Here is a 26,613-nt window from a genome sequence, read left to right as displayed (position 1 = left end):
AGCTTGTAAATGCTCAATCTAGGGAACCCAGTTTGGGCAACGGCAATACGCAGACGGGTCGGACGAGGGCTGGTCTCCGTGGCCCGTGGCTGTGAGAGCTGCGTGGACAGCAGGGAGAGCCTCATGCTGATGTGGGTCCTGAGGTGACGCAGGGCAGGACCACCCACTCTGGTTCGCAGATGTGGCCACGCTGGTGCGTCTGCATCTGTAAATTACCCCCCCCCCCCGGTTTTCCTTTTGAAGGCAGAACTAGTGAAATATTAATGAGAGCGTAGAGCCATTTAAGGAGCATGGGAAGTGTGAGAGGCTCCTGTGGCAGAACGAGCTGGAGTTACAGAAACACAGGAGGGTTCTGAGGAGCGCCTGCCCCCTGGAGAGCGGGTGCTGGAGGCTCGGCTGTGCCAAGGGCCTTCCCCCTGCAGGGGAGAGGCTGTGCAGTTACCTGTGGGCCACGCCAAAACAGAAACTTGATGGATTTGTGCTTGGAACAAGAGGAAGGTTTTTAAACAATAAATGAATGAAAAATGGGGACGTGTCTCCTTGCCTTTGCGGGGTGGGGGCTGCTGGGTGCGCCGGCTCCACCTGGGACGGGAGTGGTGCCCTCCACTGGAGGCGCTCCACTTTCTCCAGGAGCCCGGAGCTCGCTGGGGTCATCACAGCCTTGCCCGGTGCTCCCGAGGCAGCCAGAACCCCCGGTTCCAAACAGCTCAGAAAGCGGTCTTGGCTGCCAGGTCCCCAATCCACTCTCGCGTTAAAGAGCCAACCCACCTTTTCTCCTGTAATTCAGTTTTTCCCTTTTAAAATCAAAGCCACATGCCCCGAGGAGAACTTCTCACTGACCGACCCTCCGATACAGAGGCCACGGCTGTTAGCTCAACAAAGGGCTTGCCATTGGAGGCAGCACCCGCAACCCGTCCCTGCCACCTTCTCTGTTCTCTGCGCTTTGAATAATTTATCTGCAGATAACCAAATTACCAAGGCGTACTTTAACCTAGCAGGGTGCTTGCCAACTTCCTTGGGAAACATCACCAAAAACGAGCGGTAGATGGCATTTCAGTTGCAAGCAGGCGCCCGGCAGCCAGGCGTCAGCGTCGCGGTGCGTCCTGCCTGGCGTGCTGCGGCCCTCAGGTGCGTTTGAAGGCTCGTAGGGTAATGAGGCCCCCGACGCCTGCCCCTCTTTTCCCTTCCCGTGTGAGCCACCGGTCCCGGGAGCCTCGCCTCCAACGTGGAAAGTGCAGCCCCGCTCCTGCTGCTGGGCAGCCGCACTCAGCATGGCCCGCCCGCCCCTGCGTAAGTCAGCCCAGGTTTTGATTTTTCCTCCTTAACAAATCACATACATCATCATATGTTAGTGCCGCTTGCGGGGAGTTTCCCTCTGCAAAATTCATCTCACTACTTGGGGGGTCCCTCCACCTGTCTTCCCCGGGGGCGACCCCAGATTCCACTCCCCCCGCACTGGCTTCCTCTCTCCCGACACGTCTCCCCCACTGTCCGCTGTCCCTCTGGCAGCCTCCGTGGTGGCCTGAGGCAGGTGGGCTGCTTCCTCCTTTTCCTGACCGTGGTGAGTGGTGCGGCCCGCTCTCCCAGGGCCTCCTGGGGTGGGTACTGGGCAGAGGCTGCTCTCTCTTGGAGACACAGAGCATGTCGGGGCTCCTGCTCAGCGCCCACCTCCTACCTCGTCATCACCTGCTGCCCAGATGTGTCATGAGTGACACAGGCCAAGGATCCGTCTGATGACCTGTAGCTCCTGGGGCTCTCCCACGACTCCTTGGAGGGCAGTGTGGGCGTGTCCCCCTCCGAAGTGGATCGGGGCGGGGACTGTGGGGGGCATCACTAATGGGCTCCGGTGGGGTCTAGACCAGCGGTTGCCAACCGGTGGTCTGCGGACCACTGGTGGTCCATGAGGTCTGAGAGGTTGGTGGCCGCTGGTCTGGACTGTGCCTCGTCCCCTCGCAGGTGCCGCTCAGCCTCTCCTGGGAGAAGTGGCATCGGGTAGGGGCCAGTGGGTCTGGCGAGCTGACCCGTTGGCCTTTATTCATGCCCCAGCCTGGCTCTCACGGACACGGCCTCCGCCTCTGGGCATGCCACACAGCGTGGTGGCCGTGGGCAGGTGGCAGGTGGCTGCTCACGCAGATGTGCTGAGACCAGGAGGCACGCAAGGTTTCTCAGTTACTACAGAACAAACATCTCATTCACAATCTCATTCATATCAATCATTGTTGAAATGATAGTTCTGGGTAGATTGGGCTAAGTTTAGTGTTAGCATTAGTTTTAGCTGTTTCCTTTCACATTGCCGGCGCGGCTGTTCGAATGTGCATAGGGATGTGTCTCTAGTCCCCAGGGTGGGGCATGCCAAGCAGCCTGGTGCCTCTAGGAACACACGCAGGGGCGACCTGCCCCACGTTAGGGACGGTCCCTGAGCTCAGGCCCTGTCCTGGGACTGTTCCTCGGACAGCACACAGTGGAGCTCACAGCTGTCCCACCTCTGGATGCTTCCTGGATAGTCCATCCGGGTCCCGGCAACCAGTTTCTGACCGGACGATCCTCACGTTAGCTCCAGCAGGAAGCTGGGCACCGGGGCACAGTGGGGTGGAGTCTGTGCTGGTGAACTGCCCTGGTGCCTGAGCCCCGTGCCTGCGAGGGGGGAGCAGGCCCACCCTCCTCGGTCGGGATGGGACAGGCGCAGGGGCGGGGGGCCCGGGGCGGGGGGTCTGCCGCTCCAGGTCCAGGGCTTCCCGCCTCGGGAGCCATTCCTTGGGTGCGTGTCGCACGCCGCCTTCACCAGCGAAGCTGGGCTGGAAAGCACGCAGGCAGGCCCGGCAGCCTCGTCTTCCCTGACGTGACAGCTGCTTCTACTTGCAGATGAGCTTAGAGAACGAGGAGATGCGCGCTCGCACCAGATCCAAGGCCCTGCGAGGTGAGTGCTGCCTCCCTGCCCATCCTGGTGCCACAGCTGGCTCCGTCCCGGTCCCAGGCCGAGGCTGTGGACGCCAAGTCCCGCGGGTCCCTCAGGAGAGCGGCCCACAGTGAGGCTGGCCTGCCTGCTCCTCCCTGGCTGGGGCCTCAGGGCGCCGTGGGTGCTGCGGGGCTCTCCCAGACAGCGCCGGGCAAGGTGCCAGGCAGACGCAGCTCCGCAGGGTGTCCTCCGTGCAGCTAGAGAAGAGGTGCCTCACTGGCTCTGCGAGCCCAGGAGCCGGTGTTGGGTGGGGGCACTTGTCCCTCCAAAGACACCAGCCCTCCCCCGGTTGCATCTGAGGCGCACTGGCAGGTCAGGAGGAGGCGGCACGGGCGGCTGCCATTTCTCCACTGTGCTCGTTTAATGCTGACTCTGCCTGCTTCCTGTCTCTCACCAGCACCCCTGGAGCCCACAGGTGCCGAGCTCAGGTAAGAGGACTCTCCGCGGGTGCTGAGCGTGTCGCGCCTATGACCCTGCACGTCCTAAGGTCCCCCACGGGCTCCTGGGATAGACCGACTGCACCTCGGGCCCTGTTCCCTGACGAGGCCCCTCTCTCCTTGGCATGTCGCCCCCCCTTCTCGTCCTGGTCCCATCACCCCGTCGCCTCATGGCAGGGGCACAGCCTGTGCACCTTGGCCACCACGGCAGGGCTGTCCCAGGGTCCCTTACAGTCCTGAGGGCTCTCTTGGTCACAGGGCTCTGGGTCAGACGATCTGAGCCCATTCAGCTGGAGATGGAACAGGCTTCCGGGCTTCCAGGGCCCGAGGCTTCCACGGGCTGGGAAACGCAGGCGGCGTGTTGGGGTCTCCTGCGGCAGAGCCTGTGACTGAGATCCAGGCCAAACCCCAAGGCCGAGCCCTGAGGAGGAGGGAGGGCAGCCCACCACAGCAAGGGCGAGTCTGAGATGCAGGCCAGGCCCCTCCTGAAGGCTAAGGCTGAGGTGTTCTCACCTGCAGGCTTCTGTCCTGGGTGGGGCCAAAGCCTTTGGGGTGGGGATGGCCAGAAGGAAACCCACCCTAATGCCTACATGCCTGCCTACCAGCACCCTTCCCACACTGCCTACCCCAGCACCCTTCCCACACTGCCTGCCCCAGCACCCTTCCCACACTGCCTACCCCAGCATCCTTCCCACACTGCCTGCCCCAGCATCCTTCCAACACTGCCTACGCCAGCACCCTTCCCACACTGCCTACCCCAGCACCCTTCCCACACTGCCTGCCCCAGCACCCTTCCCACACTGCCTGCCCCAGCATCCTTCCCACACTGCCTGCCCCAGCATCCTTCCCACACTGCCTACCCCAGCACCCTTCCCACACTGCCTACCCCAGCATCCTTCCCACACTGCCTGCCCCAGCATCCTTCCCACACTGCCTACGCCAGCACCCTTCCCACACTGCCTACCCCAGCACCCTTCCCACACTGCCTGCCCCAGCACCCTTCCCACACTGCCTACCCCAGCATCCTTCCCATACTGCCTGCCCCAGCATCCTTCCCACACTGCCTACGCCAGCACCCTTCCCACACTGCCTACCCCAGCACCCTTCTCACACTGCCTACCCCAGCTCCCTTCCCACACTGCCTGCCCCAGCATCCTTCCCACACTGCCTACCCCAGCACCCTTCCCACACTGCCTGCCCCAGCACCCTTCCCACACTGCCTACCCCAGCATCCTTCCCACACTGCCTGCCCCAGCATCCTTCCCACACTGCCTACCCCAGCACCCTTCCCACACTGCCTACCCCAGCACCCTTCTCACACTGCCTACCAGCACCCTTCCCACACTGCCTACCCCAGCATCCTTCCCACACTGCCTGCCCCAGCATCCTTCCCACACTGCCTACCCCAGCACCCTTCCCACACTGCCTACCCCAGCACCCTTCTCACACTGCCTACACCAGCACCCTTCCCACACTGCCTGCCCCAGCATCCTTCCCACACTGCCTACCCCAGCACCCTTCTCACAATGCCTACCCCAGCACCCTTCCCACACTGCCTGCCCCAGCATCCTTCCCACACTGGCTACCCCAGCACCCTTCCCACACTGCCTGCCCCAGCATCCTTCCACACTGCCTGCCCCAGCACCCTTCCCACACTGCCTACACCAGCATCCTTCCCACACTGCCTGCCCTAGCACCCTTCCCACACTGCCTACCAGCACCCTTCCCACACTGCCTACCCCAGCACCCTTCCCACGCTGCCTACCCCAGCATCCTTCCCACGCTGCCTACTCCAGCACCCTTCCCACACTGCCTACCCCAGCACCCTTCCCACACTGCCTACCCCAGCACCTTTCCCACACTGCCTACCCCAGCACCCTTCCCACGCTGCCTACCCCAGCATCCTTCCCACGCTGCCTACCCCAGCACCCTTCCCACACTGCCTACCCCAGCACCCTTCCCACACTGCCTACCCCAGCACCCTTCCCACACTGCCTACCCCAGCACCCTTCCCACACTGCCTACCCCAGCATCCTTCCCACACTGCCTACCCCAGCACCCTTCCCACACTGCCTACCCCAGCACCCTTCCCACACTGCCTACCAGCACCCTTCCCACACTGCCTACCAGCACCATTCCCACACTGCCTACCCCAGCACCCTTCCCACACTGCCTACTCCAGCATCCTTCCCACGCTGACTACCCCAGCACCCTTCCCACATTGCCTACCAGCACTATTCCCACGCTGCCTACCCCAGCACCCTTCCCACACTGCCTACCAGCACCATTCCCACGCTGCCTACCCCAGCACCCTTCCCACACTGCCTACCCCAGCACCCTTCCCACACTGCCTACCCCAGCACCCTTCCCACACTGCCTACCCCAGCACCATTCCCACACTGCCTACCCCAGCACCCTTCCCACACTGCCTACCAGCACCACTCCCACACTGCCTACCCCAGCACCCTTCCCACACTGCTTACCAGCACCCTTCCCACGCTGCCTACCAGCACCCTTCCCACACTGCCTACCCCAGCACCCTTCCCACACTGCCTACCAGCACCCTTCCCACGCTGCCTACCTGCACCCTTCCCACACTGCCTACCAGCACCCTTCCCACGCTGCCTACCAGCACCATTCCCACACTGCCTACCCCAGTACCCTTCCCACACTGCCTACCAGCACCCTTCCCACACTGCCTACCCCAGCATCCTTCCCACACTGCCTACCCCTGCACCCTTCCCACACTGCCTACCCCAGCACCCTTCCCACACTGCCTACCCCAGCACCCTTCTCACACTGCCTACCAGCACCATTCCCACACTGCCTACCCCATCACCCTTCCCACGCTGCCTACCCCAGCACCCTTCCCACACTGCCTACCAGCACCATTCCCACACTGCCTACCCCAGCACCCTTCCCACACTGCCTACCAGCACCATTCTCACACTGCCTACCCCAGCACCCTTCCCACACTGCCTACCCCAGCATCCTTCCCACACTGCCTACCCCTGCACCCTTCCCACACTGCCTACACCAGCATCCTTCCCACGCTGCCTACCCCAGCACCCTTCTCACACTGCCTACCAGCACCCTTCCCACACTGCCTACCCCATCACCCTTCCCACGCTGCCTACCCCAGCATCCTTCCCACACTGCCTACCCCAGCACCCTTCCCACGCTGCCTACCCCAGCATCCTTTCCACACTGCCTACCCCTGCACCCTTCCCACACTGCCTACCCCAGCACCCTTCCCACACTGCCTACCCCAGCACCCTTCTCACACTGCCTACCAGCACCGTTCCCACACTGCCTACCCCATCACCCTTCCCACGCTGCCTACCCCAGCACCCTTCCCACACTGCCTACCAGCACCATTCCCACACTGCCTACCCCAGCACCCTTCCCACACTGCCTACCCCAGCATCCTTCCCACACTGCCTACCCCTGCACCCTTCCCACACTGCCTACACCAGCATCCTTCCCACACTGCCTACCCCAGCACCCTTCTCACACTGCCTACCAGCACCATTCCCACACTGCCTACCCCATCACCCTTCCCACGCTGCCTACCCCAGCATCCTTCCCACACTGCCTACCCCAGCACCCTTCCCACACTGCCTACCCCAGCATCCTTCCCACACTGCCTACCCCAGCACCCTTCCCACACTGCCTACCAGCACCATTCCCACACTGCCTACCCCATCACCCTTCCCACACTGCCTACCCCAGCATCCTTCCCACACTGCCTACCCCTGCACCCTTCCCACACTGCCTACTCCAGCACCCTTCCCACACTGCCTACCCCAGCATCCTTCCCACGCTGCCTACTCCAGCACCCTTGCCACACTGCCTACCCCAGCATCCTTCCCACACTGCCTACCCCAGCATCCTTCCCACACTGCCTACCCCAGCATCCTTCCCACACTGCCTACCCCAGCATCCTTCCCACACTGCCTACCCCAGCATCCTTCCCACACTGCCTACCCCAGCACCCTTCTCACACTGCCTACCAGCACCCTTCCCACACTGCCAACCCCCGCATCCTTCCCACACTGCCTACCCCAGCACCCTTCCCACACTGCCTACCCCACCATCCTTCCCACACTGCCTACCCCAGCACCCTTCCCACACTGCCTACCCCAGCACCCTTCCCACACTGCCTACACCAGCACCCTTCCCACACTGCCTACCCCAGCATCCTTCCCACACTGCCTACCCCAGCATCCTTCCCACACTGCCTACCCCAGCACCCTTCCCACACTGCCTACCAGCACCCTTCCCACACTGCCAACCCCCGCATCCTTCCCACACTGCCTACCCCAGCACCCTTCCCACACTGCCTACCCCACCATCCTTCCCACACTGCCTACCCCAGCACCCTTCCCACACTGCCTACCCCAGCACCCTTCCCACACTGCCTACCCCACCATCCTTCCCACACTGCCTACCCCAGCATCCTTCCCACACTGCCTACCCCAGCACCCTTCCCACACTGCCTACCAGCACCCTTCCCACACTGCCTACCCCAGCATCCTTCCCACACTGCCTACCCCAGCACCCTTCCCACACTGCCTACCCCACCATCCTTCCCACACTGCCTACTCCAGCACCCTTCCCACACTGCCTACCCCAGCATCCTTCCCACGCTGCCTACTCCAGCACCCTTGCCACACTGCCTACCCCAGCATCCTTCCCACACTGCCTACCCCAGCATCCTTCCCACACTGCCTACCCCAGCACCCTTCCCACACTGCCTACCCCACCATCCTTCCCACACTGCCTACTCCAGCACCCTTCCCACACTGCCTACCCCAGCATCCTTCCCACGCTGCCTACTCCAGCACCCTTGCCACACTGCCTACCCCAGCATCCTTCCCACACTGCCTACCCCAGCATCCTTCCCACACTGCCTACCCCAGCACACTTCCCACACTGCCTACCCCAGCATCCTTCCCACACTGCCTACCCCAGCACCCTTCCCACACTGCCTACCAGCACCCTTCCCACACTGCCAACCCCCGCATCCTTCCCACACTGCCTACCCCAGCACCCTTCCCACACTGCCTACCCCACCATCCTTCCCACACTGCCTACCCCAGCACCCTTCCCACACTGCCTACCCCAGCACCCTTCCCACACTGCCTACACCAGCACCCTTCCCACACTGCCTACCCCAGCATCCTTCCCACACTGCCTACCCCAGCATCCTTCCCACACTGCCTACCCCAGCACCCTTCCCAAACTGCCTACCAGCACCCTTCCCACACTGCCTACCCCAGCATCCTTCCCACACTGCCTACCCCAGCACCCTTCCCACACTGCCTACCCCACCATCCTTCCCACACTGCCTACCCCAGCACCCTTCCCACACTGCCTACCCCAGCACCCTTCCCACACTGCCTACCCCAGCACCCTTCCCACACTGCCTACCCCAGCACCCTTCCCACACTGCCTACCCCAGCATCCTTCCCACACTGCCTACCCCAGCACCCTTCCCACACTGCCTACCCCAGCATCCTTCCCACACTGCCTACCCCAGCACCCTTCCCACACTGCCTACCCCACCATCCTTCCCACACTGCCTACTCCAGCACCCTTCCCACACTGCCTACCCCAGCACCCTTCCCATACTGCCTACCCCAGCACCCTTCCCACACTGCCTACCCCAGCATCCTTCCCACACTGCCTACCCCCGCACCCTTCCCACACTGCCTACCAGCACCCTTCCCACACTGCCTACCCCAGCATCCTTCCCACACTGCCTACCCCAGCACCCTTCCCACACTGCCTACCCCACCATCCTTCCCACACTGCCTACCCCAGCAACCTTCCCACACTGCCTACCCCAGCACCCTTCCCACACTGCCTACCCCAGCACCCTTCCCACACTGCCTACCCCAGCATCCTTCCCACACTGCCTACCCCAGCATCCTTCCCACACTGCCTACCCCAGCATCCTTCCCACACTGCCTACCCCAGCACCCTTCCCACACTGCCTACCAGCACCCTTCCCACACTGCCTACCCCAGCATCCTTCCCACACTGCCTACCCCAGCACCCTTCCCACACTGCCTACCCCACCATCCTTCCCACACTGCCTACGAGCACCCTTCCCACACTGCCTACCCCAGCATCCTTCCCACACTGCCTACGAGCACCCTTCCCACACTGCCTACCCAATCACCCTTCCCACACTGCCTACCCCAGCATCCTTCCCACACTGCCTACCCCAGCATCCTTCCCACACTGCCTACCCCAGCATCCTTCCCACACTGCCTACCCCAGCACACTTCCCACACTGCCTACCCCAGCATCCTTCCCACACTGCCTACCCCAGCACCCTTCCCACACTGCCTACCCCAGCATCCTTCCCACACTGCCTACCCCAGCACCCTTCCCACACTGCCTACCCCAGCATCCTTCCCACACTGCCTACCCCAGCACCCTTCCCACACTGCCTACCAGCACCCTTCCCACACTGCCAACCCCCGCATCCTTCCCACACTGCCTACCCCAGCACCCTTCCCACACTGCCTACCCCACCATCCTTCCCACACTGCCTACTCCAGCACCCTTCCCACACTGCCTACCCCAGCACCCTTCCCATACTGCCTACCCCAGCACCCTTCCCACACTGCCTACCCCAGCATCCTTCCCACACTGCCTACCCCAGCATCCTTCCCACACTGCCTACCCCAGCATCCTTCCCACACTGCCTACCCCAGCACCCTTCCCACACTGCCTACCAGCACCCTTCCTACACTGCCTACCCCAGCATCCTTCCCACACTGCCTACCCCAGCACCCTTCCCACACTGCCTACCCCACCATCCTTCCCACACTGCCTACGAGCACCCTTCCCACACTGCCTACCCCAGCATCCTTCCCACACTGCCTACGAGCACCCTTCCCACACTGCCTACCCAATCACCCTTCCCACACTGCCTACCCCAGCATCCTTCCCACACTGCCTACCCCAGCATCCTTCCCACACTGCCTACCCCAGCATCCTTCCCACACTGCCTACCCCAGCACACTTCCCACACTGCCTACCCCAGCATCCTTCCCACACTGCCTACCCCAGCACCCTTCCCACACTGCCTACCAGCACCCTTCCCACACTGCCTACCCCAGCATCCTTCCCACACTGCCTACCCCAGCACCCTTCCCACACTGCCTACCCCACCATCCTTCCCACACTGCCTACCCCAGCACCCTTCCCACACTGCCTACCCCAGCACCCTTCCCACACTGCCTACCCCAGCACCCTTCCCACACTGCCTACCCCAGCACCCTTCCCACACTGCCTACCCCAGCATCCTTCCCACACTGCCTACCCCAGCATCCTTCCCACACTGCCTACCCCAGCATCCTTCCCACACTGCCTACCCCAGCACCCTTCCCACACTGCCTACCAGCACCCTTCCCACACTGCCAACCCCCGCATCCTTCCCACACTGCCTACCCCAGCACCCTTCCCACACTGCCTACCCCACCATCCTTCCCACACTGCCTACCCCAGCACCCTTCCCACACTGCCTACCCCAGCACCCTTCCCACACTGCCTACCCCAGCACCCTTCCCACACTGCCTACCCCAGCATCCTTCCCACACTGCCTACCCCCGCACCCTTCCCACACTGCCTACCAGCACCCTTCCCACACTGCCTACCCCAGCATCCTTCCCACACTGCCTACCCCAGCATCCTTCCCACACTGCCTACCCCAGCATCCTTCCCACACTGCCTACCCCAGCACCCTTCCCACACTGCCTACCAGCACCCTTCCCACACTGCCTACCCCAGCATCCTTCCCACACTGCCTACGAGCACCCTTCCCACACTGCCTACCCAATCACCCTTCCCACACTGCCTACCCCAGCATCCTTCCCACACTGCCTACCCCAGCATCCTTCCCACACTGCCTACCCCAGCATCCTTCCCACACTGCCTACCCCAGCACACTTCCCACACTGCCTACCCCAGCATCCTTCCCACACTGCCTACCCCAGCATCCTTCCCACACTGCCTACCCCAGCATCCTTCCCACACTGCCTACCCCAGCATCCTTCCCACACTGCCTACCCCAGCACACTTCCCACACTGCCTGCAGACGGGTTCTTCCTGGTGTCTGGGGCCCTGGTCTTAGACAGAGCCCCAGGGGATAGTGTGTAGTGACCGGCAAAGAAACCGGCCCTAGTCCCGGCTTCTCTGAGGAGGGCAGTGCCGACGCCTTCTGGCTCAGAGTACAAGGGAAGGAGGGAGGTGCTGCTTGCCGAGCGTCCCCAATATGCCATGTGGGCATTGGGTGCTCCATTTAATTTCCAAAAATTCCTTGTGAGGCAGCCTGCATGAGGTTCTGTCTTGGAGGGTGGGGGGCTCTGCACACAGCTTTGGTGCTGGGACAGCACCGTGCCCAACCTGTGGGCGCTGGCGGGTGTGCCACCCTCGAGATGCCATGCGGAGGGACCGGGGCGACCAGCACACCTGATGGAAGTCTCTCTGAGCTTCCAGACTCCCGGCTGGAGACAGAGAACATGCTCTTCCTGAGGCTGCTGGCCTTTCCGCAGAATGCTGGCTCCACCTCGCTGCCCTCCATGCCCTCTCACTAGATGGAGGAAAACTGGGGCCAGCACCACTTTATTCTTCTCTAGGTAGTTGTTGAGCAGTTGGCTGCTGCCAACCAGGAGAATGGGAGGACCCCAAAGTGTCCCAGAGTCCCCCGAGCTCTGGGCTCTAACTCGGTTTCAGAAGGGAAGGGGCGTGGGCGGGAGGCGGGAGGCTCGGCGCTGGCTGCTCTGGACCGTCTGGGTGTCAGGGATCCGCATGGAAGCTGTGCCTGTGGGTGTCACAGTGAGTGGGAACCGGAGGGTGAGAGGGTTAAAGTTTTCCAGCCTGAAGAGCAGAACCACAGACTCTGCAGCTCAAAGCACAGTCCTGGGTCAAGACTGAGAGGGTGAGGGTGGGCGGCAGGCAGGCCAGGCGCCCTGAGAGAGGCTGCGGGACCTCCAAGGCCCTGGGCACAGGTGCAGAAGCTTCCGAGAGGGGGCCCCCTTCCTTGCCTGGGCGTGTGACACTCACCTGGGGACATCTGGCTTCCGCTTTGGTAATGGCAATTAATTTTGCCAATAGATGAAGTTATGGAGAAGTTAGAAAGGCAAACACAAAGGGCTGGATATTCTCTTGAAGAGAAAATGACTCTCAAATAGATTTGCTTGAAGCACCCTAAGAGAAGAGCCGGCCGGGGGAGTGAGGCTCTGAGCGCTGGGCTTCCCAGCCTCGTTAGTCAGGCAGGTCCCTGTGGGCTTGGTCACAGAGACCATCTGGTTTCCTGCAGAGAAGCAGGGCAGTCTGGGCACCCAGCGTTCTGGTCACAGTGTCTCCAGCTGTTCTTCAGGTTCCCAAGAACCGACATTCGCCACGCGGAGCGGACTGTGCCAGGAGCTGCACGCGGGAATGTGACATGGCCACAGACCGCTCTGTGCACGTCACCCACAGTGGGCACTTTCGTGCCATGGGATGACGGGTAGCAAGCCAGGACTCCTCCCTGTACAAGCAGATGGGCGCACGTCCTGGTGGGACGCCCACTGTTGGTGCCGACACGGGGAGTATGACCACAGACAACTCAGTGCTGTGGTGTGCGCGAGGAGCACCGTGAGGTTAGAGAAACTCAGGCGGAATTGCCTGCAGGACTCACTCTGTGGGTGAGGAATGTGGGCCCCATTGTCCCAGAGCTCCGTGCCACCTGCACCCCAGCTGTCCCTTCACCAGCTCAAGCACAGCCCTGGCATCTGGGCGGTGGGACAGAGGTTGTGACAAGATGAGCTGCCGGGAGGCTGGGACAGGCGGCCCCAGCACCTCCTGCCTCTGGGGCCGGATTTAAGTGCTGGGTGAAAACATGTGGCCCGGGGGTCTTTCCCTTCACACCGCGAGAGGTGACAGACACTTTCCTGGGGCTTTAGTCCAGGCCCATCTGCCGCCACACACACTGTGCGTGTTTAGACCTGGGAGTGGTCTCCAGGTCCGCTCAGTGCTGCCCACGCCAGGCCCTCCGCGAGCCCGCATCCCAGCACCTCCCGCGGGGCCCTCGCCAGCGCTGCACACAGGCCAGCTGGAGGCCAGGCCCCTTCTGAATCAGTGGGCGGAGGTGTGTCTCGGGGCAGGTGACGTGTTGGGGCAGCGCCAGTGCCCCACAGGCCTCCCCGGCAGCTGCCACCTAATTGCCTGATTAACTCAATGATTAATCGACTAATTGGGACCTCAGCTTCCATCCCCAGAACAAGGAGCTTTTGTGGAAAGTCTCAAAGCCGGTTCTGGAGAGCGAAGCCAGGCTGGGCTGCAGCTCTGTGCCTGCAAAGGAGACCCACAGTGACAGTGGCATGTCCCCCCCGCCGCTCTCCCCCCTCCTTCCGTCTGCTTTCTAAATCAGTGAAAATCAGCACTGAGAGCGGCCGAGGCCCCTGTGCGCTGCAGGCCGTGCTCCCACCAGCTGCTCCCAGGCCGCCGTGCGGGGGGCTTCACCTCCCCCCTCTGTCCTGCTTCTCCCTGACCGGTCACAGGGGTGGCCCTCTGGCCAGCCGGGCCCCACAGCTGTCTGCACTCAGGCCAGTGACCAATCAGGTTAGAAACCATTGGGGGTGTCTGGACGAAGGTCAAGGGTGGTGCCCCTTTCCTGGTCCCAGGAGCCTGCAGATGTTGGGCCCGAATGTTCTTTCCTTCTTGGCTCTGGGGACGTCTGAGCCAAGGTGGAGCTCAGGCCCTGCGGTGTTGCTCCTGTTAAAAATGAGGTCTTCTCCCCTTGGGCAGGGCAACTTGGGGTGACCCCCTTCTAGGGGGAGCTTGGTCCCCCCCTTTAGGTGACCTCTCCATCTTGCTGGGTGTCAGTTTGCTGCTCTGTAAAATGGGGTGATTACGGCTCTTTAAAACCCTGGTCTGATGTGTCCGACAGCCTGAGGACGCTCACTCCACACCCCACCCAGGCCCCACCCAGGGCCCCGTGAGCCAGCTCCTGGGAGGGGGTTGGGTGGCATGGTCCCCGTTCATGACCAGAAGTTTCTGGAGCTTCCCACGGTTTGGTTCTGTGGGGAGACAGGCGATGGTGAAGGGTGAGGAACTCCTGGGGTCTTGCCTCCATCCACGTTTGTTCACCAGCCCTGAGGGGGGCTGGGAGAGGCCCCCCATCACCCTCTCCAAGGTCTCATGGCAGCTCCTGGGTCACCGGTCCTCCTGGCTTCATCACACCAGGTGTGGCCGCCACACCTTCGTGTTTGCACGGTCCTTCCTGCAGGCACTGGCTCAGCAGCGGGGGAGGCCGCAGGCCCCGGCCTCAGAGCTGCTGGGCCCCGCGGCGGCCAGAGAATCCCAGCGTCTGTGTGTTGCCCTGGGCCAGCCTCAGAGCCTGCCCAGCCCGGGAGAGCTTGGCTCATCTGTGGAGAGGGAGCGCCTTTCCAGAGCTGCGTGCTGGGAGCCTGGCCCCACACGGACACCCTCCCGACAGTTACTTACGTGGGGGAGTGATCGCACTGGTTTTTGCCACGGCAAGCGGCTGTCCTGAGACCAACAGCTTGGAGACAGTTTCTGGCCCCGGGTGAGGTCTGGGGGGGACCCCTCCCCCAGTGACGCTCTGCTTGCCTCCTCAGCTGCCCCACGCCGGGATGCTCGGGCTCGGGGCACATCCGTGGCAAGTACTCCAGGCACCGGAGGTAAGGAGGCCTGTGGGCCTCACCTCGGTTCCTGGGAAGGGGGGTGGGCTGCTGGGATGCTGTAGTCCATCCACCGCTCTGGGCCTTTTGTGGCTCTAGAACCTTCCACGTCTGCCCAAGGCTGCTGAGCCGGTGTCCTCCCAGGCCACCTGTGACGGAGGGGCTGTCCCAGCTGAGTCAGAGCGCTGGCTCTCCCAGTTGGGCTGCTGGGAGGACGCAGGACTCTGTGTAGGAGAGCTCGGGGCAGACCCGGGGCACACTGGGGTGACTCCAGTCATCCTGGGGGGTCCACGCAACCCCGCCAACGAGTCTGGGGCTTCTAGCAGAGGGATGGCGATGTGATGCCAAGAGGAACAGGGTGAAGGGCAGGGGAGGCAGGGAGGCAGGGTGGGTGGCCTCAGCCTGGCCCCTTCCTCCAGTTTACAGAGCTGCCCGCTGGCCAAGAAGAGGAAGCTGGAGGGCCCCGAGGCCCAGCACCTGGTGTCCAAGCGGAAGTCACCCCCGCTGAAGCTGGCTCTGGACGAGGGCTACGGCGTGGACAGCGATGGCAGCGAGGACGCCGAGGTGAAGGATGCCTCTGTTTCGGAGGAGTCGGAAGGCGCCCTGGAGGAGGCCGAGGCCGAGATGGCAGGACAGGAGGGGGCTCGGCGCCCCCCGCCCGCTGAAGGTGCCTTGTTCTTTCTGTCTTGAATCAAGGCGCCCAGTGTGTCCCAGAGAGCCACCACCTGGGCCGGGAGTGCCCTGCCAAGAAAGCCCTTCCTGAGAACAAGGGCGCCCTGTCCGCAGGCGGCGGGCTTCCTGCGAGGCCGCGACTGCGCTGTGTGAACGCTGTGTGACTGGGTGTGTGTCTGTGCACGTGAGAGACTGACACACGGACACAGCTGTGTGGCCCTTGGGACGTGAAGCCTGGGGCTGCTTGGCACTTGGTGAGATGGAGGAGGGTTGAGGGGGACCCTGTTTGCACCGGCTTCCCTGTGGGGCACCCCGCCCTTGGCAAATGCTGGTGTGATGGGCCAAGGTCCACACCCCGTCGCACCCCCGAGCTCCTCGGTCCGAGGCGGGTTTGGGTAACTTGTTGCCAGTCCTGCAGGTCCCCACACCTGCCTCCTTCTGTAGCGCTGGCGGCGCCCGAGGGTGTTCCGTCCCTTGGAGCATGGACTGCAGGGCCAGCGCAGGGAGCACCCCACATTTTAGTCATCACCCTGAAAACATTTAAATTTGGGTCCTTTACAAAGTATAAATTTGTTTACTACTTTTCAATTTTGAAACAATTAAAAAAAATCGGATGTATTCTTTGAGCTCCATTTTGTGAAGTGATGTGAGAAAGCACCACAATGGAGTGACCCCGTCTGCCCCTAAAAAGTCCACTGTGACCTCCAGATCCAGGCAGCGGCAGTGACGCAGATGACCTCACTGATGCCCACTCTGGGCGGGGACAGAGGCCTGGACGCCGCCCTCCTCAGGGCCTCCATGTGGCTTTTCTGATCTTGTGCAGGAAGGAGCCCCATCCAGTCTCAGTTCAATTCCAACCCCGTCGGCACCCCCACAGGCTCCTGCAAAGGCAGCTACAGCAGCTTCCAGGAAGCCATCGCCACTTCCCTCCTCGACCTGGGCCATGTCACTGAGGAGCCCCTGGTCAGGGAGGGCTCCGGCCAGCAGGCCAAGCCGGGCCCCGGTGTCCTGCACCTGGTGCAGGAGGAAGCGGAAGGAGGTGCTGCCAGCGACAGAGGGGAGAAGGAGGTCTTTATCCAGCCGGAGGACATCGAGGAGGTCATCGAGGTCACCAGTGAGTACACTCAGGGGCCCGGCCCTCAGTTCCTGGAGGGCGTGGCCAGTGAGGCGCTCCACCAGCAAACAGTCTCTGGGGACCACGAGGAGAAAGAGGAGGAGGAAGCTGAAGAGGAGGAGGAAGAGGAAGAGGAGGAAGAAGAGGAGGAGGAGGAGGAGGAGGAGGAGGAGACCGAGGACGAGGAAGACGAAGAGGACGAGGAGGAGATCACTTCTGATGCGACCTGCCGGGAGGGCGCCCCTTGTTCCCCCCCAGAACAGGCCCCTGAGCCCCACAGCCGCAAGCCCGAGTACTCTGTCCTGGTGGAGCTGCGGTCTGATGACGGCAAGGATGAGGACTCGCGCTCCCAGAAGTCCGAGGTCACGGATGAGTCCGAGATGCACGACATGATGACACGGGGGAACCTGGGCCTCCTGGAGCAGGCCATCGCCCTGAAAGCTGAGCAGGTGCGGGCTGCTTGCGAGCCCGGGGAGCTGGGCCTGGGTGAGCCGGTGAAGGTGGCCAGGCCCCTGGATGCCACGCGGAAGACCTACTGCAGCAAAGGTAGGGCTGGCGCAGGCCCTACACGCCCATCCCTGCCCTTCCCTGCCCTTCCCCTGGGGACACCAGGTGTGCAGGTGCCACCAGCAGAGACCCCGCCTGATGTAGCGTAGCCAAGGGGCAAAGATCACAGGCCACAGAGCGAGGCATCGAGTCTGAGGACAGGGCTCGCGCTGCACACACAGGGCCACCAGAGAGCAGCACTGAGCCGAGGCACCAGCTGAGCAGAGGCGAGGGAGGGACAGTCACCCAACTCAGTGGCTCAGCCACAGCCTGGGGAGCCACCGGGTTGGGAGGGACTTGCGTGAGTTGTAGGTCATGAGGCCGCCTCGCTTGTGGAGACACAGGGCCATGTTTTCTGGGGACACTAGCTCCTGTGGGACCGGCGCAGGGTCAGATATTCAGGGGCACAGCGGAGGGGACACAGATGGGGACGTTATTTCAACCCGAGGAGAGCTATCAGGGGAGACCCTTTGGGGGTGGCAGACTGAGGGACAGCAGTTTGGGGCTCCAAGTCAGGCCAGCACAGGCTCCTGCACAGCCCTTGAGGGGACATGGACATGAGGATGCCGGAGTGAAGGTGACAGGGACTCGGGGGTGGTGTGGGGTGTCAGTCTGAGGGCGGACTTGGGGCCCACAGTTCGGTGGGACCCTGTTGGAGAGGGGATACAGACAAGTGACAGCCCAGGCCCAGGTGTTCAGGGACTCACACCTGTGGGATGGACATTAGGGGACCCAGATGCAGTGCCCTGCTTTCAGGGCTAAAGTTGAGGGCAGGGACCCAGGGGACAGATGCTGGTGGCTGGGCTGGGAGCACCAGGCTGTGCCAGGCAGGCCCATAAGGCTGGTGCCAGGCTTTGTGAGGCCTCCCTGTGAGCGAGGCTGTGGCCTCTGGGTTCTCCCAGGGGGGCAGCCCCGCCCAGGAGCTTCTCCAGGGCAAAGGCCGGGCTCTGGAGATCACCAGTGCCCTGACAGGTGTCCCCTTCGGGTCCCCACACGCACGAGTGACCCCTCTGGCCTTGCAGAGAGCGATGAGGCCGGTCACTGAGGCTTGAGCTTAAATTTCCGCCCCAGCATTAAGTAGGCATGTGATTTGGGTAAGTTTCTTAACTTCTTTGTCCTCCTCATTTTGTCCCAAACAAATGATCAGTCCTGGCAGGGACCTTCGCCCTGACCATCCCCTTTCTCTGCAGAGGCTGACCCTGAGGGTGGGGCTCCGGCAGGTGTGGCCTCACTCTGAAGCCAGTGGCAGAGGGACCGGGCTTGGCTGCGCAGCTGCTCTCGGGGTGCTCGGTCAGTCTCGGGCTTCTCCGGGCTCCGGGCAGCCCACGTGTGCAGACCGGTCCTCTGGAGTCAGCTCGCTGTGCAGCCCTGGTCCCTCTGGGGCTCTCGGGCAGGCTGGTCACCCTCCTCTCTGGATGCCCAGAGAGAAGGATTAGCTGTCCTCGCCACCCAGCATGCAACTTCCTGGGCACCTTCTGACTGGTGTGTTGTGTGTTTAGATTCCTCAAGAGCAGAGAAACGTGAGATCAAGTGCCCAACCCCGGGCTGTGATGGCACCGGGCACGTGACAGGGCTGTACCCGCACCACCGCAGCCTGTCAGGGTGCCCCCACAAGGACAGGATCCCTCCAGAGAGTGAGTAGCTCCGCAGAGCTCAGGACACAGCTGGTGTTTGGACGGTGTCCAAATGGCCACTTGGGCCCTGTCCCTTGGATTGGCACTGTCCAGATGCCCACACGTGAGCCCTATGAGGCTGGGGACATGGAGCATGCTCAGTCATGCACCTTGAGAAGGCAGCTTGGGTCAGGGCCCCCTGAAGATGGGCATGGGAGGCACAGCTGAGGGAGATGAGGCCACCCCGGGGCAGGGGCTGGGTTTGCGCCCTGAGAGCTCAGGGCAAGCCTGTCTTGGCCCCAGGCTGGAGGCAGTAACTGAACCGGAGGTTCACTGGAGCCAGTCACACTGCACAGCCGGGGGTTGTTAAGCTGAGTTCGTTTCTGCCCCAGGGAGGCAGGGGGCAGCCGGGGGGTGGGGGACATGCCTTGACTGGGCTGAGGCTTGGGGACTGGAACCTCCCTGGACGACTCCTCAAGGTACGGTGTGCCTCAGGCTGTGCTCACCCCTTCTCTTGCAGTCTTGGCCATGCACGAGAACGTGCTCAAGTGCCCCACCCCCGGCTGCACAGGCCAGGGCCACGTGAACAGCAACCGGAACACGCACAGGAGGTACTTGCGAAGCTGGGCGTGGTGAGGGCGGTCGTGGGTGCGCAGGGCCTGCCGTGGCCCCTCAGGGCAGGCACAAGGTCAGGGCAGACCTTGGTGTCACTGGTTTAGAATGTCCCCAAACAAACCACCTGAACAGCGGGTGCTTTGGTGCTTGAGCCCAGAGCAGAAGAAAAAGCCAACTCTGGAGGAGTGACAGCTTCCCAGGCCCCGCAGGCTCTTGCCGTGTCCCCGGCCCAGCAGGAGGCCCAGAGGGGAGGCTCAGCTGTCCCCTTGTCCTTCTCTAGTTTGTCTGGGTGTCCCATTGCTGCTGCAGAAAAGTTAGCCAAATCTCACGAGAAGCAACAGCCGCAGACAGGAGATCCTTCCAAGACTGACTCCAGCTCAGAGCGGATCCTCAGGCGAGTGCAAGCACCACAGCACTGGAGGGGCTGCCTGCGGGCAGCGCGTGCCTGTGGGTGTGGGTGTGGGCCTGTGCTGGTGCCTCAAGTAGCCGCGGGCCTCCCAGCACGAAGCTGGAGGGCAGTTTCAGGGCGCACAGGAGTCTCTGGCCTGCTGCAGGGGGGAGGGGGTGCCCAGGCTCCTTCGTCCTGAGTGGTTGGCAGTCTCCTCCCAGTGGTCTTCCTGCCCGGCTCCTGTGTTCTCTGGGCTGGTCATCAATGCTGCCTCTTGTGTATTTAAACACCAGAACTCTTCCAAGAGCTTCAGTAACAAAGAACGGCACCCTGCCGTGGCTTTCCCACGCCTGTCCCCGTCCCTGCCGCAGCCCTTCAAGGGCCCTCTCCACCGTCCCTGCCCGTGAAGAGCTGCGTAGGCCAGTCTCGAGGGCTGCAGAGCTTCCTCCCTGGGCCCGTACCATCTCCGCTGGGGGCTGCTCTGGGGCGGCCCGCGGCCAAGGGCTCCCGTGCACTGTTGCTGAGCTGTTTGAAACCTGCTCTCCTAAGGTCGCAGGCCCTGCCTCCTCTGGCTAATGCTGTCTGTAAGGGGTCAGGCCATTCTTCCTCACACAGACCAGCCCCAGGCAACTGTTAGTGGTGGGACGTGGGGGAGGGTCTCCCAGGGGTCTGTCCGCTGGCTCTGAGGGGCCCCTGTGCAGGCTGGGGGATGAGCAGCACTGGGCTCCTGGGTCCTGTCCTCATGGTTCTGCATCTGTCCTGCACCCCAGACCCATGTGCTTCGTGAAGCAGCTCGAGGTCCCTCCATATGGGAGCTACCGGCCCAGTGTGGCCCCTTCCACGCCCAGGGCCAACCTGGCGAAGGAGCTGGAGAAGTTCTCCAAGGTCACCTTTGACTACGCAAGTTTTGATGCTCAGGTTTTTGGCAAACGCATGCTTGCCCCAAAGATTCAGACCAGCGAAACCTCACCTAAAGCCTTTAAATGTAAGTTGGGGAGCATGGCTCCTGGGAGGTGTAGAGTGAGGAACAGTGGAGGGACCCTGGCCAGGAGGGCGTCTGCCCGGGGTCTGACGGGACGGACCCAGGGCTTAGCTGCCCCAGGGTCCACCCTCCTTGTTCACCATCAGGCTCACTATTCGTGAATCAAAACCAGGCCCTTTGTGGGGTGTGTGTCCAAAGGCTTGAGAATGATGTCGCTGCTGTGGTCACCCTGCCAGGTCCCCCTCTCCTGGCCACCTAGTTCCAGCCTGTTTATTCCTAGAGTGAGGCAGGGCGTGTGCGGGTGTGTGCACACGTGAGTGCGTGTATGTGTGCGCACATGTGTGGGTGCATTGGTGTGCGTGCATGTGTTTGTGTGTGTCCGGAGCGGGTCAGACACCTGCTGTGTTGAGCCTGGTACCTGACAGGAGCCATTTTCCTTCCTGCTGGGGGCAGCTTGGTGGATGCAAGGTGTTTGTGATAGTAAGCAATGAAGTTTCTGGGTATTTGTAGTAATAGACATGACCCTTCGGGAACACCCTTCCTGCCCTTTTGTCACTTATCACACTGCCTGCCAGCCCCTGAGCCCTGGAAGCGCGTGCGGAAGGGAAAGCGCCCACTGTCCCGGGCGGAACTGGCATCTGCTGGCGGGAATCGGCCCAGCCAGCAGTGACGGGTTTCCTACCCGTTAACCATAAAGACGCTGATCGAGACGACCGTGCTGGAGTATGGCACCTTGCCCACTCGCGAGGACTGGGCAGCCGGCCTTCCCGCCGGCACCCTGACCCCAGCGCCCACGCGCCCTGCAAGTCGGAAGTTGTGATCACTCAGAAATCTCAGACCTGAGAGCACAATGACTAGGAAAGAGACCATTTTATGCCTTATGTTTGTTTGAACATCAATGTGACTTACTAAAGCAGCGGCTATTATGGGGACACCAAAGTCAGCCTTTTGAGATGATTGACACAATTGTCCTACTTGGGTGGTATTCCAACAGTCATCCTGTTTGCAGAATTCTTTAGTCTTTTGATAACCATTCACCCATGGGCAACTTGTTTTTGTTTAAAATATCAGGGATGCTAGAATGTCTTTGGAGGGCTTTACTCTTTCTGCACACATTTTTCTCAGGCCAGACATAGCCTCCTCAGTCCCAAATAGGAGGACGAGTGGGAGCTGGGTGTGGGCACATGTGAGCAGCCTGTGCGGCCCTGCCCCCGACCCCTTCCCTGCAGCTCTGCCCGGTGCACCCCGCCCTCCCGTCCCGTGTGCCTTTGCGTGCCACCTGCTGTTCAAGCTGCACATCTGCGTGGTGTTGTTTGCTCTTTGCAGCCAAACCTTTCCCAAAGGCCTCCTCCCCCAGCGCAGCTCCTGCTCTCCCTCCTCTCCTGCAGGCTTCGACTACGCCCACGACGCCGAGGCCGCGCACATGGCCGCCACTGCCATCCTGAACCTTTCCACACGCTGCTGGGAGAGGCCCGAGAACCTCAGCACGAAGCCACAGGAAGCGCCCAGCAAGGTCGGCGCGTCCCCCGCAGGGCCCCTTCGGAGGCCGACATTGTTGGGAGGAGTTTGCAGTCGGGCCACAGGCCTGAGGGGGGCGTTCTCAGGACCACCCGTCCATCTGGGGAGGGTGCTGTTTTCTCCCTCTCCCTCTGCTGTGGCTCCTGATGAGCAGAGAGCTTGGATGGGTGCCTTCTGAGAGCTCTGTGTGCCGAGCCTAAAGAGGGACTACGTGGCTGTGCACATGTGTGTTCCAACGTGTCTCCTTGAGTCCGAGGGTCATGCACACACATGTTCCCTGTGTTTCCTGAGACTGAGGGTCACAGACACACACACACACACACACACACACACACACACACACACACACACACCCCTTGCCTCGTGTCTCCCTGAGACTAAAAAGTCACATACACATGTGTTCCCTCATATCTCCCTGAGACTATCATGCACACACATGTTCCCTCGTGTCTCCCTGAGACTGAGGGTCCTGCACATGTTTTCGTCTGACCATGCTCATGCCCTCAGGGCCGGGTTTGTGGTCCACGGGGACCGAAGGAGGGAGGTCGCAAGTCCTCCATCTGGGCCTGAGGCGCTTCTTCCCGTCTGGCTACTTCCTTCAGAGGGAAGCGGGTCTGGCGCTCTGCAGCGCCACATGCGGGACCTCGGGGCCCACGTGGGGGGCGTGGGGCCAGGATGCAGGTGCCCCTTTATGTTGTAGGCAGTGGCCATCGAGGTGGATGAGCATGGGACCCTGGACCTGAGTATGCGCAGGCACCGCAGGCGGGAGGGCGTGTTCCCCGGCAGTGGCGGCCCCGAGCCTGGGGTGAAGGCTCCCGAGGCCTCCCAGCGCCAGAGCAGCACCAGTGCCCCCGGAAGCTCCATGACGCCCCAGTCCAGCCAGGCCTCCCACCAGGATGAATGGGACCGGCCTCTGGACTACACCAAGCCCAGCCGCCAGCGAGAGGAGGAGCCCGAGGAGGTGGGTGCGTGGCCTGAGGGGTCCTGTCCCTTTGCACTCGGGTCTGCACCCTCGGGCGGGAGGACTCCGCCGCCGCTGGGGGCATTTCTGCCGGTGGCGTGCGGTGTCCGTGTCCCTCTGAGAGCGCAGTCTCCTTGCCTCTAAGACATGGTGGGACCTCGGAGGGTCCGGGGAAGAGGGGGCTTCTTTCAGTCCCCACAAGGGACGACTTGGGACTGGCTCTGAGCTCCTTGGTTTTGGGGGCTTCCCGCCAACCTGCTTCCCAAATAGGCACACCTGAACCCCAGCAGCAGCCCTGGGCCCTCCAGGCCACCTGGCTCCGTGGACAGAGGCAGGAGAGAACTCCTGGCCTCAGAGCCTCCGTGCTGGGCAGTGGCCTGGTCCCAAGACAGGCACCGCCTGGTAAAGAGCAAAAAGCTGGGTGCCTGTGCTGGGCTGTGGTCTGGGCGCCGCAGGCAGTCCCTGCCTAGCCACTCCACCCAGCTGAGATGCTGGCTGATTGAGGGCTTTTCCCGAAGAGCTGTGCGTCTTGAACAGCAAAGCCCAGCTCTGCGGGCGGCACCGCCCTGGCAGCTCTGCAGTGTGGGCAGGTCCCCTCACCCGCTTCTCCCCGCTAGCCCCCCTCCTCCCTGGAGGGCAGGGCAGGTCCCTGTGGAGGAGGAGGTGGCAGGGAGACCTCCCATCTGAGTACCTGTCACCTCCGTGATTCTGTCTTGCTGGTGAGCCAGGCTCCCTCTACATGTGTCATATGAGGCCCCAGACTGAGGTCACATGGCTGTGACTTGGTGTTTGGCACCGAGGAGGGGTGCCTCTGAGACTGAGCCCCAAAGAGGGAGGCTGGCCAAGACCCGCCCACCGCGAGCTGTGCTCCCGCTCTCTCCCTGTTTGGCAGAGCCCCGTCTGTAGTCAGGACTCTCCTGTGTGGGGGCTGCAGTGCAGGTGGGGGCCTCTGTGTCTGTGATCCTTGTTCCTGTCTTGCCCCCAGGCTTTATCTGCACCCCCTCCCGCAGCGACTTGTCTCCAGTGGCCCCCTTTGTCTCCTTCACTGGCCCTTTCCTCAACCCTCCTCAGGCTGATCCCCACCCCTGAGCGGCCCCCTTCTCTCCAAGCATCCTTGTCCCCTCCCAGGACTGACCATCATCTATGGCAGCGGTTCTCAATCTGTGGGTTGCGACCCCTTTGGGGGTCGAACGACCCTTTCACAGGGGTCGCCTAAGACCATCGGAAAACACATATTTCCGATGGTCTCAGGAACCGAGACACCGCTCCTCTATCCGTCTCCAGGCGGGTCCGCCCACATGCAGAGACGCCCACATATGAGTATCTGGCATATTAAAGAGTCGCGGCATTAGGGAGGTTGAGAACCACTGATCTATGGGGTGGCCCAGAGGCCCCGCCCCGAGGTTCCCACCACTGAAGCCTTTTCCCATGCTCTGCCTTGCAGCCGGCAGCCCCTCCAGGCAGAAGCCTCAGCTCAGCCCTGCCCCTTCCTCTCCCCAGCTGTCTCCCCCGGTCATGGGAGCCCTGTCCATGGGGCCACCCCTGGCAACACCTCCCGAGCCAGGCTTTCTCCATCCCCGCACCACGATCCTGGCTCCCAGCTCAGACACTCCTTCCAGGGCAGCCGCACTGTCCCGCACCCATGGCCTCCGGATGCTTCCTGCTCGGTGCTTCTGGGAGCCCTGTCCATGCTGAAGAGCAGATTTTTAAAAAATTAAATTTATTGGGGTGACATTGGCCAATAGCTTGCAACTCAATCAAGCGAATGAGTCAATGACGGTGACAAGACCTCGAGCAGTCCTTCTCCGGGCTGGTGCTCTAGGGCGTGTCCTCCTTTGACCCCAGAAGGCCTGTGAGGGGCTCCCCTGAGCTCCATTTCCAAAGGGGCACCTCAGCCCCAAGAGGCTGAACACTTGCAGAGACACAGAGCGAGGGCCAGTGCTGGGGGTGCGCTGCGAGGCTCTGTGACGCCTGCGTGGGCAGGCCTTAGGAAGTGCCAGCTTGGTGCAACATTGTGGAGGGTTGGGGGGGTGGCAGGAGATGGGGGGCCGAGGGCCAGCTGGCCGTGGGGCACGGCGATCATTCTGTTATGCTCTGCGTGTGGTTACTCCTGTGCCACCTCATCATCACAGCCTTTCCACCAAGACGATTTGGTGCCCAATGTGCCAGGCGCACCCTCCGAAGGGCTACTCTCAGTGGCGAGGACCGTGTTCAGGACGCGGCTCAGCAGCCGCTGGACAAGGCCACCCCATGCAGGGACGTGGAGGGTGTCAGGGTCTCCTGTTCCCAGGCAGCTCTGGCTGAGGTCGAGGGACGCCAGCCCTTTGGGGTGCTGTCTTCTGTGTCTGTTGGGGGTACTCTTCTCCCTTATCTAGAGGACAGGAGACTCCAGGACGCGCCTCTGTGGCCACTGCTCTGAAGGGTCCTCTCCCTCAGCCCTGGGCGGGCGCCCGGCCCGCCAGCGGTTAAAACCTCTCCCTGCTGGTTTTTTGCAGTCAGAGCCAGCAGCCCATTCTTTTGCTTCTTCTGAAGCAGATGACCAGGAAGTGTCCGAAGAGAATCTTGAAGAGCGGAAGTACCCCGGGGATGTCACCCTGACCAACTTTAAGCTGAAGTTTCTCTCCAAGGACATCAAGAAGGAGCTGCTCACGTAAGTCTCACCAGTCTGGAAAGGAGCACAGCTGGGCCGGGCCGGGCTGGGCTGGGAGGTTGGGCGGCTCTGTCCAGGGCCTTCCGCTGCCCTCTGTCTAGAGGGGGCTCGACCAGGCACCGGAGACAGTGTCCGTCATCGCCGCACTGCGCTGGGCTCTCACATGGTCCTAGAACACAATTGAGAATGAGAAAGAGCCCCTGTTCTACCCACGCAGCAGGCCGAGAGCTGAGGGAAGCGGCCTCCTGAGCACAGCCATCTGCCCGGCCGCGGCCAGGCCTGACCGTTGCCCTCAGCTCCGGAAGCTGACGGGCCTTTGAGCTGGTCCTCAGGGAACCAGGTGTCACCGGAGAGCAGGGAAGCTGCTGGGAGCTATTCATAGACAAACGCAACCCACACCTTCCGGTCGGCCCGTGAGAGCCAGCTCTCAGAGGAGCGGCGAGGCCCGCACCTGTACCA

General features: G+C 62.2%; 1 protein-coding gene across 1 annotated transcript in view; it reads left to right on the top strand.

The window, feature by feature from the left end:
- The window catches only part of MYT1 (myelin transcription factor 1), a 68,711-nt gene that overhangs the window by 27,391 nt on the left and 14,707 nt on the right, over positions 1 to 26,613 (top strand). The window contains exons 4-15 of the mRNA XM_059707484.1: positions 2,863 to 2,917; positions 3,354 to 3,384; positions 15,033 to 15,095; positions 15,515 to 15,762; positions 16,591 to 17,427; positions 18,927 to 19,061; positions 19,561 to 19,651; positions 19,936 to 20,049; positions 20,814 to 21,028; positions 22,414 to 22,538; positions 23,244 to 23,504; positions 26,000 to 26,154. Coding sequence (XP_059563467.1) covers positions 2,863 to 2,917; positions 3,354 to 3,384; positions 15,033 to 15,095; positions 15,515 to 15,762; positions 16,591 to 17,427; positions 18,927 to 19,061; positions 19,561 to 19,651; positions 19,936 to 20,049; positions 20,814 to 21,028; positions 22,414 to 22,538; positions 23,244 to 23,504; positions 26,000 to 26,154 — 2,330 coding nt within the window. The remainder of the gene's footprint in view (positions 1 to 2,862; positions 2,918 to 3,353; positions 3,385 to 15,032; positions 15,096 to 15,514; positions 15,763 to 16,590; positions 17,428 to 18,926; positions 19,062 to 19,560; positions 19,652 to 19,935; positions 20,050 to 20,813; positions 21,029 to 22,413; positions 22,539 to 23,243; positions 23,505 to 25,999; positions 26,155 to 26,613) is intronic.

This window comes from Myotis daubentonii, chromosome 8, assembly GCF_963259705.1.
Source record: "Myotis daubentonii chromosome 8, mMyoDau2.1, whole genome shotgun sequence".
Lineage (NCBI taxonomy): Eukaryota > Metazoa > Chordata > Mammalia > Chiroptera > Vespertilionidae > Myotis > Myotis daubentonii.
Note: the sequence above shows the minus strand (reverse complement) of the source record. Positions and strands in the feature narration are given on the sequence as shown.